Consider the following 14,655-nt stretch of genomic DNA (forward strand, 5'->3'; position numbering starts at 1 on the left):
CTCCAAAAATAACAACAAAGTGCTCCCTCCAGGGTGTTCACTTACCTTCTCTGTAAAATGGGCAGATTCTCTCCCTCTCCTTGTACGTCACTGAACCACACGAGGTAGAAGATGCGAAATGTACATAGGTACTTGGAAAAATTAAAAAGCACCATACAAACATAAGAGGGCTTTTCCCTCTGCCACAGCTGGGACTTGAATCCAGCCCGCCAACCGGAAGTCCAGTGCTCACTCCACTCCACCACTGCCGCTGAGCAGCAAGGTAAGCTCTGTCTCAGGCCAGGGCAGAGCCAGGCCAGGGCAGAGCCAGCCCAAGGCAGCAGGTGAGAGTCTGTGAGCTGTGTAACCTGCTGGGATGGGGCAGTGTGATCTGGGAAATACAGGCAGATCCTAACACCCCCTGGGCTCAGGGTGTAGCTGCAGAAATAGCACCGGGTTTCCTTTCTCTTCAATATTAATATGTCTCATAATGTCTCTCCATGCCCCAGATTAAGATATGAAGCTGGAAATTAGCATTCTGTTCCAACACACTGTGACACCTTCGCCTTGGGGGTGAAATGATGGCTTTTAATAAGCTGGCTGCAGGCACCTGTCACTCGTAATGGAAGTTCTGCCCAGGAAGATAGATTGTTTCTTGTTAAAAGACCATGGGGCCATAAATTTCCTGAGTCATAACTCAGCCTCCAAGTCAGGACTCGGGAGAATCACTTCCATCTTCTAGCCCTAACCCCTGGACCCCTGGGCGCCCCGCTGATTCTACCGTTGACCTCAGTCATAGTTCTTCTTTGCCCTGACTCATTGCACTTGCATTTGGGGGAGTTTGGTGAGAGCCATGTAGACCTAACCTGCAGATGTTACTCTGCTCCATGACTGGATCAGTGGAGGGAGGCTACAGGAAGAACCAGAGCCATGAGTTTTGATGTTCTGCTATCAGCAAACTCAAATCTCTGCTGTCCCAAGGATCCAGGTCATTAAGACCTCAAAATGAGCTCGTTCTAGAAATTCAAGCAAACGTAAGCATAACCATTAATGTTAGATTTTTCTTGCTCTTAAATCTGACTACTTGTGCTAGTTGTGGGGAATTGGGACTGGTCCATGGATAATTTGATTTTTAAAAACACCACATAGCTAGTAAATTTAAACATATACCTACCCTATGATCCAGAAATTCTATAGGAAATGAATCAATTGATCCACCAAAAGATCTGTTCAAGAATATTCATAATAGCCTTATTCATAATAGCCCAAAATAGAAACAGCTCAAATGTCCGTCAAGAGGTGAACGGCTGAACTACTCATGGTTCATCCATACAATGGAATAGCATAGAGCAATTTAAAAGGACACTGATACACATTACAACATGGCACAGTTTGCTGAGTGGCATAAACCAGACCCAAAAGAGGCCTGTACTCTGTACTGTATGACCTGTTTATAGGAAGTTCAAGAAGAGGCAAAACTAATCCATAGCAACAGAAACCAGAATGGCAATTATCTCTGGACTATTATACTGGAAAGGGGCTAGAATGTTCTGGCCGGCACGCAGCATCACACGAGATAGTGCCAATAAAATCAGACACAGACAGCAGACACCACTCCACTCCCTCACGGGTCCTCCCCGTCATCTGGGGGAGCAGTTGCCCCGGCAGACTCCAAGTCCTGTCTGCTATCCTTTAAAGTGAAAATGTAGATTACAAAATAGATCCAAAATGAATCTTTCTGAAATTAAAAATTTTTTTCATTGTATATAAAGCACACCACTTCTGTTTCACGTGACCATGTTAGCTGAGTCAGCTATTTATATGTTAATTTTAACTCTCTTTATAAACCTCATCTAGCCTATTTTTATCTTCTACTCGCTTGGAAAATTCAAAGCTACATGAGTGTAAGTGTGATAGAAAAAATCTTCTTTATTTAACATGGGGTGGGGAAGAAGGGCCAGGCTCTTTTTTTGTCTGTTTTCTCCTCATCACTAGCTGTTCAACATTTACTTCTGGTCTCTATGAACCAAAGGTAATACCCTAGCAAGGGGTGAACTGCTCCAGTTTGGGTTGGTCCCCACTCCTTTCTCACTTCCTCCACCTACCTATTTTCTGCATTGGTCCTTTTCTGTGTAAACAGATGTAGGCTTTCAGGAGTGGGAAAGAAGTGCTAAAATTAAAAAGTGGGGACTTCCCTGGTGGCTCAATGATTAAGAATCTGCCTGCCAATGCAGGGGACACGGGTTCAAGCCCTGACCTAGGAAGATCCCACATGCAGCGGAGCAGCTAAGCCCATGCGCCACAACTACTGAGCCTGCACTCTAGAGCCCACGGGACACAGCTACTGAGCCCATGTGTTGCGACTACTGAAGCCTGAGCGCCTAGAGCCTGTGCTCCGCAACAAGAGAAGCCACCACAATGAGAAGCCCGCGCACCGCAACAAAGAGTAGCCCCCGCTTGCCGCAACTAGAGAAAGCCCGCACGCAGCAATGAAGATACAACACAGCCAAAAATAAAATAAAAATTTAAAAAGTAATTAAAAAACATAAAAGTGCAGAAATCTTAAATGTTCAGCTTAATGATTTTTTCACATGTATACACACCCATGGAACCACCCTCCTGATCAAAACATAGAATATTTCCAGCTCTCTAGAAGGCCCACTTTCATCCCCTCCCAATAGAGACCTAGGAGGGGGACTTTTTAACCTAAAAGTTTCGAAGCATTCTATTCGAAGGAGATTCAACTCTTGTCTTCCTACCAAACACACGTAGGCCATAACAATGTTCTCTTACTCTCTTATGAATTATTTTAAAAAGTAAACATGGAAATGATCAATAATTAGAGAAATGCTTTTCCAAATGATGGCAGCCCTGGAAGACTGAATACTATGCAACCATTAAAATCATGTTTTTGAAGAATGGTTAATGACACTGAGGAATGTTCATCTAATATTAAGTTAAAAGGCAAGATTCAAAAATGTTCATGCAGAATCTCAAGAAAATACAACAAAAGATTCATTTTGGTAAACTTTGGGTGATAGGACATGGGATAGTTTTCTTTTCTTTATGGTATTTTTTAGATTTTAAAAAAATTCTTGACAATGAAAATGTGTTACTTTTCTAATTAGGAAAAAATAGTTTTCTTTTTAAATGTGGGGACAACCTAAATGACCAACATTAGGGAAATGGTTTTCTAAATGATAACTCATTTCATTTCATATTATGCATTTTTAAATGGCATTTAGAAGATTGCAATAACTTGGGAAATTGCTTATGACATTGTAAATGTATAGTGTGTTTTTAGACTCGAGATAGGATGCATATAACTAAGTTGGGAGGGGAAAGACAAAAAGTAACGAATAACAAATTATTGCAAATTATAAAACATGAGCATTGGAATAAAGAATGGGAAAAAAATTTTAAAGAGCGTTGTTTATTAAAAGTTTTTAGAGTATGTGTGTGTTTAAAGCCCCATATTCTATTTTCTGCTATCTGAATAGGGTTTTTTGGTTTGTTTTTTTGTTTGTTTTTGCACTTTGAGGGTTTTTTGTTTTGTTTCGTTTTTTGTAAGGGCTGGAATGTTGCAGGTAATTATTTAAATGTGTTTAGTCTGAAGCTTTTGAGGAGCAGTGTAGATGTGGCTTCTTTTACTCTAAGTCAGATTCCGCAGAAACGGTTGTACCAAATAAACACTGTAAATCCTTAACTTTCATAAACACCGGGACAGAACTAACGAAAAACTACCCAAGTGCCAAAGACTTAAGACCATTTCTGAGAAGCTCACTCCACGAAGCCTTCGCATTTATTTTTCCAAATAAACGGCTTCCTTTCAGATCGAGTTATTTCTCCTCTACAGAGCTGAGTGGAGGCGCGGGCGGGGATGTGAGAACCGAACAGCAGACTAAAATCAAAAAGCCTTTCTGGAAGCTTTGCCTCCCCGCCCCTCCCCCCAATCCCGACTGCTTAGGACCCTTCTGGTCCAAATGACAAAGGTGGCCCCACTCGCCCTAAAAGATGCTGGCCGGGTGCGTGAACTTGACCCAGGCGCCCACGCCTCTTTTCCCCAAAGGTCAGACAAAGGGAGAGGGGTTGACTGAGCTCTTTCCGGGGCCCCGAGGGCCTGGGGAATCGAAGGCTGGGGAGGAGAATGAGACAAAAAACCCTCTTCGGTCCAAGTCCTCGGGCAGGTTAAAGCCAGATGGGGACGAGGGGGCGGGTTGAGTGCGGAGAGTAGTATCCTGACCGCTCCGTCAAGCCCCTTTTCCGGTTTGCTAGTGAGGACCTGCCTCCGGGCGTTTAGGAGGCCGGGAGCTTGTCGTAAGTTCGCCAGGGTTTGGTGCCTTCTCGGCCGCTCGCCGAGCCGCCTGGGCTCCTCGCGGGGAAGGAAGCCCCGCGCGCGGAGTTGCCCCGCACGAGATACAGAAGAGCCCCGCGTCTCCCGCGCAGCGCGCCCAGTTACCCTTACACTGGGTTTTACTGAGCCAGGAAAAGACCCCGGGATAGAGTCTTTGATCCTCCCTTGCTCCGGGATCCTGGAGGAAGGAAGGAAGGTAGGAAACAAGGAAGGAAGGAAGGAAGGAAAGAAGGAAGGGAGGGAGGGAGGAAAAACTCTAATAAGGTCTCAGCAGGCCGCTCTGAGCAGCCTCCGCCGGCGGCAGGTCACTGGGAAGCACGCGCCAGGCTCCTGGGTCCCGCGGGCGGTTCCCCCGGCCAAGGATGGGGGCGGGGGGGGGGGGCATTTACCAAGTCTAAGCTTCCGGATCCTGGGGAGAACGAGGGCTCCGCGGGGCTCGTCGGCCGCAGGCTGGGATTGTTCCGCCCAGAGAGGGGCGCTTTAAAAATGCAGAGGCGATGGCCTAGGGATGACCTACTCCAATCTTCTCTAATAATTCCTCTGCTGTAGCTATTATTCGTTTGGTCTTTATGCATTTGCTTTTCCTGCTCATTAAAAAAAATAGGGGATATTACTACCTAAAATAAGAAAACATGAATTACGAATGAGTGAAAATGAAAGTTACATTACGTTGATCCTGACTAAATTATTGGTCTAACTTGCAATAAGGCCTCAATAATCGGATTTTTAAAATGCAGATATGGCGAATTTTCTGCAGAATGCAGAAAATTCTGCAACGAGCTTCTGCAAAGATCCGAAGCTCGTTGATAAAGCAATGCAGGCTTGGGTGGGAGATGCCCGGTCTCTGGCGTTCCGGATCCTTCCACACAGCCCTCTTCCGCCACCTTTCCCTCCACCCCCTCCCCGTCCCGGTCCAGCTCCCCGAGGGGTGAAGGAATGTTTATGGCCTGGCTCAAGTTCAACGACAAAACCCTGCCTGGAGGGGGAAGGGCGGCGAACTTCAACCGTCAGCCGAAGACCGAGCTCAGGTCTCAGACGGGGGCGACAGACTGGACACACCTAAGATGGGAAGCTGAGAGTCCGGGGGTACCGATTCCTCTCTCCGAGAGCTGTCTCCTTATCTCCTCCTGGGGCCTGTGGTGTGCCACTTGTAGCGCCTGCACCAACATTCGGTGCGTGCGCGCCTGGGTAGGAGTGGAGCGGTCACAGCCTGAATGGGCAGGAGGCTGTCTGATCACAGCACAGGCTTCGCCCAGCGTTCAGGACCCAGTGAGAACGCCCTTGCCCTCTTTCCTACCAGCTCTGCCCCAACCAGAGCGGAGGTTCAGACCTCTCTCCCTAAGAGACCTGCCTCTTTTGTCCCCTCTCCCGAGTTTTGCTCACATCTTCCACCCGGGTTTGGTATTTAAGCATCTTTCAAGGTCCTTCTCCAACACAGCCTTTTCCAGAAAGCCTCTCCATATGCCGTGGGGGGAGGGGTGAATCTTTCTCGGTCTCAGTTCCCCATGTGTAGGCATTTGGCCCACCTTACAATGTCAGAGATCACAGAATATAGTCCCCCGGTTTCAGGTCACATCTGAGGAAACAGCAGACCTAAGATCTGGCAGCAAGTGAGAGGCAGAACGAGAGGCAGGGATCAGTAGGAAGAGAGATAGTATTTCCACTGTATCTCCTCCAGCCTTCCACCTCAGTGGAAGGTTTTGCATGCAGTAGGCACTTGAAAACTGAGTGATGGAACTTGTGTTTACTCCCCTGTTGTTGCACTTATGCAGATCTGCTGGGTGCACCCAGGAAGGGTTGGGTCTAGGGAGTCTGAGTGTAGCTCTGTGACCTCAAGGGATGGTTCCAGATGGAAACAGGTGAGGAGAGGTATGTTGGGAGTGAAGGAGAGGCTTGGCTTCCTATTCTCTCTCTCTCTTTTTTTAAAATTTCATTTATTTATTTATTTATTTATTTATTTATTTTTGGCTGTGTTGGTTCTTCCTTGCAGTGCGCGGGCTTCTCACTGCAGTGGCTTCTCTTGCTGAGAACACGGGCACCAGGCACACGGGCTCAGTAGCTGTGGCTCGCGGGCTCTGGAGCACAGGCTCAGTAGTTGTGGCACACGGGGGCTTAGTTGCTCCGTGGCTTGTGGGATCTTCCCGGACCAGGGCTCGAACCCGTGTCCCCTGCATTGGCAGGTGGATTCTTAAACACTGCGCCACCAGGGAAGTCCCCTTCCTATTTTCTTGCGCTGGCGTAGACCACAGAGCTTAGTCCTCCGGAGCTCCTGCTTTGGGGGTCCAGCTTAGCCACTGCTGTCTGCGACACTGATCAAGTAACTTACACTTAGTCTCAGCGTCCTCATTTTATAAAGTGGGTTCTGTCAGTGTGGGGACAGTAGCTCTGAGAAGGCATGGGCAGGAACCAGCTGGGGCGGGGAGGGTTAGGTGAGTCCAGAGTGTGTCTGTAGATTACCTTGCCCCCCGCCAAGAACAACAAGTTAGCAGTGTCAGTGGCCCCCTGCTGCTTCTGTGCAGGTCCTGAGTCCCTGTGCAGATGTGCCAGCCATGGGCAACACCTCCAGTTGCTCCTCAGATCTCAGCTCTAACCAAGCTTCCGAAGAGGGCGTAGGGATGGCAGAAGGAAGGCAGCCATCTGAGACTAAGCAGCACTGATTTATTTTTTAAAGGGCCAGAGCCTTTCCCTTAAGAGTGTGTTAATAAAGCATCATTACCGTTATCATTACGGTTAATTTTCACCCGGCTTTCAAAGTAGATGTTTTGTAAAGTATTGCAGTTTAAATAAGAACAACAACATAACAATAACATTAATTTTGTCTGTACCAGGATTCCATCCAGTCAGAGACAAATATAAGGTCGTACGGGGGGGCCTTGCTCTCACCCGCCAGACTCTCCCCTGCCGAGGGCGCGCAGGTCCCGCGTGCTGCGAAGCGCTTTCTTTGTCCCTTTCTGCCCAGGTGTCTGCCGGTCTCTCCAGGAACCAACGAGGAGGCGCTCCGCCGAGTGGTCTCTGCAAGAGCCTGACGCCCGCCCTTCCCTGCCCGCCGTGACCACGGAGTCCCCCAAATTCCTGGGAGGACCCCCCCACCAGGGCTCCCTGAGCGGGTCCTCAGGCTGAGAGAGCGGTAATGCCCTTGGCCCACGAATCAGCTAGTTTATCTTTTTGGAGAGAAACGCACTCTTGGAGGTAGCAAAATGAGCAGGTCTTGATCTGAGAAATAGGGGCATAACACTCTTGCTCCCTCTGCAAAGGCCAGGGCTGGAATTCAGCTGGGCCCCAAGGCCCTGAGCTGGGGCGGCGCCGGCCTGAAGGTTCCAGCCTCCGAGTGGCTCAGGGCTCTGCTCGAGCACCTTAGGCTAGAGGAGGAAGGACCGGGTGCCCCCCTCCCAGTCGAGTCTGGGGCGAGGCTCAGGGAGACGGCGCACAGACCCAGGGTCCCCACCTCGGGTCTGCGAGCCCAGAGAAGGCTGGAGTACCCCTCCCCACTGCAGCCCGGGGCCGCCTCGTCTCCCCGCCAACCTCGGCGTCTCTGGACGGTCTTCCGGTCGCTCTGGCCCCTCCAACGCCGCTTGGCCTCCTCCCTCCTTCCCGAGGCCAGAGATGGGACCCCTTCCCTCACCTTCCTCCCTCTTCCTATAAAGAGTTGAGGAGAGTGGGGGTAGGCGCAGCGGAGACCAAAGGCCTGAAACTTCAAGTTCAATGGCAAAGGCCCCGACCCGACCCTCACCTCTGGGCGCCGGCAGACTGCCTTTCCCTCCCTAACTTTCCGAGGGTGATTGAACTCTTGCTGTTCCCCGTCATTTTAGAGGCAATTTAGGGGAGGGGGACCAGTGGTGGAACTCCCTCTTCTCCGTCTGCTCCGACTACCCCCACCCGCTTTCTACACAAAAGTAACTGGTAGCCTAGAGAGGAAGAAAGGCTGGCATCAGTTCCCCATTGGATGTTTTAAAATCTCTCCCCGGGCCCAGGCCAGCGCCTGGGGGGAGGGGCGGGGTGTCCCGCTCGGGTGAGAGGCCGAGGGCCGATCCAGTGCTTTCTCCCCACTTTCCCGGAGAGGGACTATTCAGGTGGGTGAGAATGTGGTATAGATTGCTTTCAAAAACAACGGAACCTCTCCTTTCGCCCCCTCCGCAGCAGTTGCCTCCGCGCTTTATTGCCAGTTTACGGTAACGGGTTCATTTATTTAATTCACGTTTGAAGCTCTGGGGTTTCTATTAGACCGGACGGGGGCGGGGGCACAGAGGGTTTCCCCCGAAGGAAACCTAATTAAAGTGCAGCACTTAGGACCTTGAATAAAACTTTAATTAAGGGGAGGAGGGGGACTGGAGGAGGGGAGGGCAGTTGGCCCCGTGTTGGAGGAGGGGAGCCGCGCCTCTCGTAGAACTGGCGGGGCTTGATCTGGGCCTTTTTCCTGCCGCAGGACATCTTCTGGTCCTCGAACCACTCAGAGTAGGGGTGGCTAGCTAGGGGTGACTGCGGAGGGGGGCACGGCTGTGCAGAGTCGCCGGCTTCGGCCTCGCGACTTCCAGGGTGGTGGGAAGCGTTTGCCAGCACGAGTGAAGGACCCCGGAGCCAGAGCCTCGGGTTCGCTCTCCGCTGGGCTGCTTGGAGAACCTAGATTCGAAAAGAGCTTCCGGAGGTCACGTCTATGCACTTCTCCACCACTACCCCCTAAGTCGGCCTAATAAAATCCACCTGGTTTGGAGTTGGAAGTAAGTGATTTCCGTCCTGGAGCAGCGTAGACGCGACCCTCGGATCCTGTTTCGACGTTTGCTGAGACTCAACCGGGGATGATCTGCTCCGAGTAAGGGAGAGGGCGCGGAGGGCAGCTCCGAGTAAAATTACACCTCGCTGGTGAAAAGACGCCCGGTGTATTTTCCGGAGTCTATTCGTGCGCCTCTGCGTGTATTTGTTCATGAGAATGTTGTTTGAATTTACCTATTTGTGAACGTTATAGTCAACACATTTCAGTCTAAATTTAGCAAAACCCTCTCTCCTGTAGCTTAAAATGGCCCTATTTAAAAAGCAAATAGCTACAGGCAAATACATGTAGATATATTTTGTTGTAATTTTGACACAAATTACTGAAAGATTTTTAAATGGTCGGCCTCGGTCGGTGGGAGGGGGTATAATTTGCCTCGGGAGTAAAATTGGTGTTTGGAAAGAGCTTCCATAAAAGGGTTTAATACAAAGAGAAATTAAAAAAAAAATTTTTTTGCACAGGTTCCATACAAGTAAATGAGTCGGGGGGATAAAAGGGGAGGAAGGGGTTCGCCGCGAATTGGCCTGGCGAGGAAGATAAATATAATACTCCAGTGGAACGAAGACCTGGACCGAGGGCTGATGGCGCCGCAGCCTTGCTCCCGGGAGTCCTGGCCGCCCTGTTTCTTCACTATTCGAGATCGCTTGCTGCTCTCCTAGCCTTCCTCCTGAGTCTCTCAGCCGCTGGACCGATACATTTGCTTATACCCTGGCCCAATTCCAGGCGACTCCGGGTCCCGGCGCTCTCACACGCAGCCCCGAACTCCCCAACCCCGAAGGCCCGACGCCCCAGGCATCTGGAAGCCAGAGGCTCGGTTGAGGGGTTAAAGTCGAGCAGACCGGCGGGTTTCCCTGAAATGGCGAGCTTCTACCGGAAGGGGGCGCCCTTGTCTTTTTAATAGGTCAAACACACTGGTAGCGAAATAAATCTCTAAAATCCCAAATCTTTTGTTTGTTCTAAAATTATTGAGAGAGAATAATAGAAGAGCTCCGAAACTTTAAGGGCTTGATAGCTGAGTGGAGGAGTTAGCGCTCTGGGAGTCCAGTCTCGAGGCCCCTGACTCCTTAGGCCTCTACCTACGCCATCTCAGGAAGTCCAAGTGGCAACACTTCTTGCGGCCTTTCTCCTCCCCGTGTGGGGAGCCGGCACCAGGGCGCTCTCTCTACCCATGGTCCTATCTGAAGTCTCGCTCTTTCTGAAGCGGCGAGGGAGGGGGTCGCACCCACTAAGCTTGAGAACCTGTGGTATTAAAAGCTCCTCGCTTGAGACTAAGCTTGAAGGAGAACGTGGAAGGCAGAAAATCACTTCCCCTGGGCGGGACGCGATACCAGGGAGCTTAAACTGGACCACGGGGCTTGGAAGAATTGTTTAAATCACGAAATTGACACCCCCCCCTTCCCCAAGTACAGGCATTCCAAGACCCAGGGAGGGAGGGCGACTGCCCGTCGGGGCCTTTCCCCTCAGCCCCGGGATCCTCTTTGGTAAAAAGATTTAGAACAGTCTTCCCAACTCTCTCCCGGAAGAAGAGCCAGGACTGGGATCCCACCCGACTCGAATTCTTCGGCTGCGGCGGCCAACGCAGGGTTTCCTGGAGAAGGAGGAGCCTGCTCCGAGATGGAGCGGCCGTCGAGACCATGGCCGGGCGCCTCCCTCGGGCTGCTCGCCTCCCGCCTACTCGCTGCTCGGTGGCTCGGATCGTGGGTCCGGCGTTGGGTCCTCTCCACTTCACGCCTGTGCGCTCGATCGCCGGGAGAGTGTCTGCCGGAAACCTCCAGCCTGGGCTGCAGGAAAATCCAGCTCAAACACGCTGATTTGCTGCGCGGCCAAGGTAGCGAGTCCCCCCGGGCACAGGGCCCAGGTACAGGACATCAGGGTCCCCGGCCCTGCTAACAGCCGGTCTGCCCCAGGTTTTTGGAACTCCGCACTGTTCCCATACTGTCTACGTGGCTGCGGAAAACAGAGTTGGCGCCAACCTGCCCTCCACCCACGCAGAATTCTGGGTATGCGGACTGAACCAGCGCAAAGTGAAAAGGGAACGAGTCTGTGCCCATTGTTGTCCCGGCTGCCTGCCGTTCCCCACTCTGAGACTGGGTCTTTGGGCTTCCGCCACCCGTGGTTCTTGCACTCGAAAAAGAGCCTTCCGCGACTCCCAAGCCTGAGCCCTGCAAGCTCCGCGGTGTCACCGGCACACAAGCAGAGGAGGAATGGGTAGTGAAGGAGCCATTTTCTGCTTTCGGTTTTTTTGTTTTTCTCCTTCTGGACTATACCAGTGTGTTCGGGACGTGCCTACCATGGATAGGCTACTATTCCCTCATTCTGTAACCGTTTGTGCCTGGGAGGGGCTCCGTCTACAAGGCCACAAATATCTATTTCATGCGGCTCCCAAATGCCCAATGAACCATGACCTCCTTAAGTCAGAACCACCAGGAACATTAAGGGAGGGTTTGGAAGGTTTTGGAGAGGAAGTGGTGAATTATCCAGGCACTTTCTCAAACCCCATTTCTCTGAAAGGAAGGAGAACAGACCCCGGAGGGCAGCTCGCTGGCTTGTTTTTCACACACGGACAAAATTGAAGAGGTGGGGATGCGGACTTCTGAGACCAGTGGGTACAACCTAGGGGATGGGCACGGAGGGAGGGAGATGTACCCTCCAGTGTTGTCCATCGTGCCTAGCTGTCATCTTAGAAAAATGCTAAAGGGGCAACATAGTCACAGGGGTGAATCTGCCATTTCTTGTCTCCTCTGCCTTCACTGGGATGGGGATGGGCTTTGGAAATGGAAGGGGTCCCAGAGGAAGCTCTCCTGCCACCGGTCTCCTTCCAAGTTTATTCGTAATCAGCTCAATCCATGAAAGCAGTTTCTAAAGTGCTCTACAGAGCTCTAGATAGAAAATATGACACTAATTATCATGACGACTATTACTGGTTACGGTGATTATTGCCACTGCCAGGATGAATGATTATGACTGGGACAAGGTCCTTTGGGTGGTGTTACCTGGTGGACTGGGCTGTAACTCTGGGCCTCGCTGGCTCTCTGGGACCAATGGGGTACCCAAGCTGTCCCTGAGGAACAGCCCAGGAGCATTGGTCTGGGAAGAGTGTCACCTCTGGGGGCCTCTCAGCAGAGTCCTGGGCCCCAACCTGGCTGTGGCAGGCTCCTGGTCTCCCCAGGATACTCCAACTTCCTCCTCCCCCCCTCCCCAGGCACAGCCAGGGAGCTCCCTCAAGGAATAGCGCTGGTTTTGACCTTGGCGAGGACTTTCTTCTCCTTGACCCGGCGATTCTGAAACCAGATGGTGATCTGGCGCTCTGAGAGGCTGGTGGCCGCCGAGATCTTGCGCCTCTTGTCTTTTGTGATGAACTTGTTAGCCGAATACTCGCGCTCCAGCTCCCGCAGCTGCCCCTTGCTGTAGGGAATGCGTTTCTTGCGGCCGCGGCGGAAGGCGCAGCCGTCTGGAGGGTGCTGCGCGCTCGAGTCTGCGCGGCAGGAGAGGGAGGGAGAGAAAGACGTGCTCACACCACCGCCCGGCGCAAGCTCGGGCGCAGACCCAGGCCCCACAAGCTAAGTCATCCTGCAGGAGCACTCAGGTAACCCTACAGGCATTCGTGCACTCCTGTTCCCCCAAAGCACAAGAGGACACCTCGGCTTCCAGCTCTGACCACCGCCCAGCCTTGGAAAGCGGTTTCTGCAGGCCACCCTCACTCTTCACTGCCCTCACACCTGCAAGTCTGCAAACACACCCATCACACACGGCCAGACCTTTGCCCACCGTCTACATATGTCCACCCTCACATGCATTTTCCAACTCTTGGCCATTCTTATAGATACTACAAGCAAGTTCTGTACAGGGGGAACACGTTTCTGCCCCCACTCCCAACACATACATGCACTAATGCACACACCTAAGCCATGGCTGCAGGAAATCTAAACTTCCCTTTGGAAACTGAAAAACTCATCTGAGAGAAAGTGAGGGGTTGTATTCTTTACAGAACATCCAATTTCTCTGTTCCCACTCACCCCACTGCACCCCATACTCAATGAATTGAGAGTTATTTGGCCCTTTTGAAGAATTAAACTGGGACCCTGCTGGGCAGGGATACCCTGAGCCCCAAACAACAGCAAAGAGAGCCAAACACACCAACGTATTGAAAGGCTGGTCCCAAGGCCTCCTGGGGAGGTCAGGGGCTTGGTGGTCCTCAGGCTTCAGATAGCCCACAGCTCAGGCCCTCACACAGACCCTCTGGGGCCTCTACCCAGGCTCTCTAACTGCCTGGACCCTCCTTCAGAGTCCTAATAGCCAACCAAGGAGAACCAAGCTCCTCCTCACCAGCCCCAAGTCTCCCTCCACCTCCTCCCAGGCAAGTGCCAGGAGGGCCTACAACCCCACACTCAGCGCCAAGGGGATCCAGAGTAGTGGGCAGTTTTACCTGCAAATGCCGCCTTCCAGAAGGGACCCGGTGGGTTTTGTTCTCCCTGGCAACACATCTGGCTGTTCCAGCCACCGGTGAGGGCCCAGGGCTGGTAACTGTCCACAGGCAGCAGGGAGTCATGGCGAGGCTCCCCAGGGGCGCCCAAGGTCTGCACCACCGACACATCCAGGTAACTGGCCATAGGCTGGTAGGGTCCCGGGTACCCCGGGTAGAAGGCAAACTCGGTGGGGCGGCTGGGGTACTCCTCCCCGGCCGCGGGAGTCTCCGCAGGGTAGGCGGCCAGGGTGGCCGCCTGGGCACAGGGTTTCAGCGAGCTCCGGGACACTCGGCAGGAGTAGTACCCGCCTCCAAAGTAGCCGTAGGGCACCGGAGCTGGGGACGCCCCCTGGGGCACCCCGGGGCATGGGTGGCACTGCTTTGGTGGTTCCGCAGAGCCTGGCAGATCCAGGGGGGCGTAGTTGACAGCGGGCATAAGCGTAGGCGCCGCCGCCGGGTGGCTGGTCAGTGGGGAGTGGGCGACCAGATTCCGACTCCCTCCGGCTCCCAGCAAGCCTTCGATTTCCTTGGCCCCGTCCAAGGTGGCATAATTGCCGGGCTCCATGGGGCCGAGGGTCGGCTCATGGGGTGCCGGGGGTGGGGGATACAGGGGGCACCCAGCTCGCTCTCCCCACCCAGGCCCCGGGAATCCAAAGCGTTTTAAATCGCTCCCAGCTCGCTCGGCGCCTGCATTCGCTCAGCCCGGCCGTCTTGACGCAGGAGACGCAGGTGCCCGGGCACGCGCGCTGATTGGCTGCGGCCTGGCGGAGAGAAGCTAATAAAATCTTCATGGCAGAAATTGCGAAAATACTTTACCCCCGCTTTCTCTTTCTCTCTCTCTCTCTCTCTCCCTCTCTCTCTCTCTCTCTCTCCCTCCCTCTCTCTCTCTCTCTCTCCCTCCCTCCCTCCCTCCCTCTCTTCCTCTCCCTCCCTCCCTCCCTCCCTCTCTCTCTTCCTCTCCCTCTCTTCCTCCCTCCCCCCCTTTCTCCTTTCTCCCTCCCTTCCTCTCTCGGTTTTTTATTGCATTTGAAAAGGAGAGAAAAGAGAGGAGGTGTCCTTTCGCTGCTTTCCAGTTTGGAGCAACCCAGCTAC

The 14,655-nt window shown here is 52.4% G+C and overlaps 1 protein-coding gene across 1 annotated transcript; it reads right to left on the reverse strand.

The window, feature by feature from the left end:
* Positions 1-12,319: 12,319 nt before the first annotated feature.
* Positions 12,320-14,128, reverse strand: HOXB13 (homeobox B13). Its single transcript, XM_065897575.1, has 2 exons — positions 13,525-14,128; positions 12,320-12,573 (listed from the first exon to the last, which is right to left on the reverse strand). The coding sequence occupies exons 1-2, from the start codon at positions 14,126-14,128 to the stop codon at positions 12,320-12,322; spliced, it is 858 nt and encodes a 285-aa protein (XP_065753647.1).
* Positions 14,129-14,655: the final 527 nt, after the last annotated feature.

This window comes from Phocoena phocoena, chromosome 19 (assembly GCF_963924675.1).
Source record: "Phocoena phocoena chromosome 19, mPhoPho1.1, whole genome shotgun sequence".
Taxonomy (NCBI): Eukaryota; Metazoa; Chordata; class Mammalia; order Artiodactyla; family Phocoenidae; genus Phocoena; species Phocoena phocoena.

What these genes read in the sequence shown, in the direction of transcription:
- HOXB13 (XM_065897575.1), bottom strand. Translation starts at nt 14,128, where the DNA reads ATGGAGCCCGGCAATTATGCCACCTTGGACGGGGCCAAGGAAATCGAA. An exon ending in CTGGAAGGCGGCATTTGCAG is followed by an intron (nt 12,574 to 13,524) that starts GTAAAACTGCCC and finishes CCTGCCGCGCAG; the next exon opens with ACTCGAGCGCGCAGCACCCT.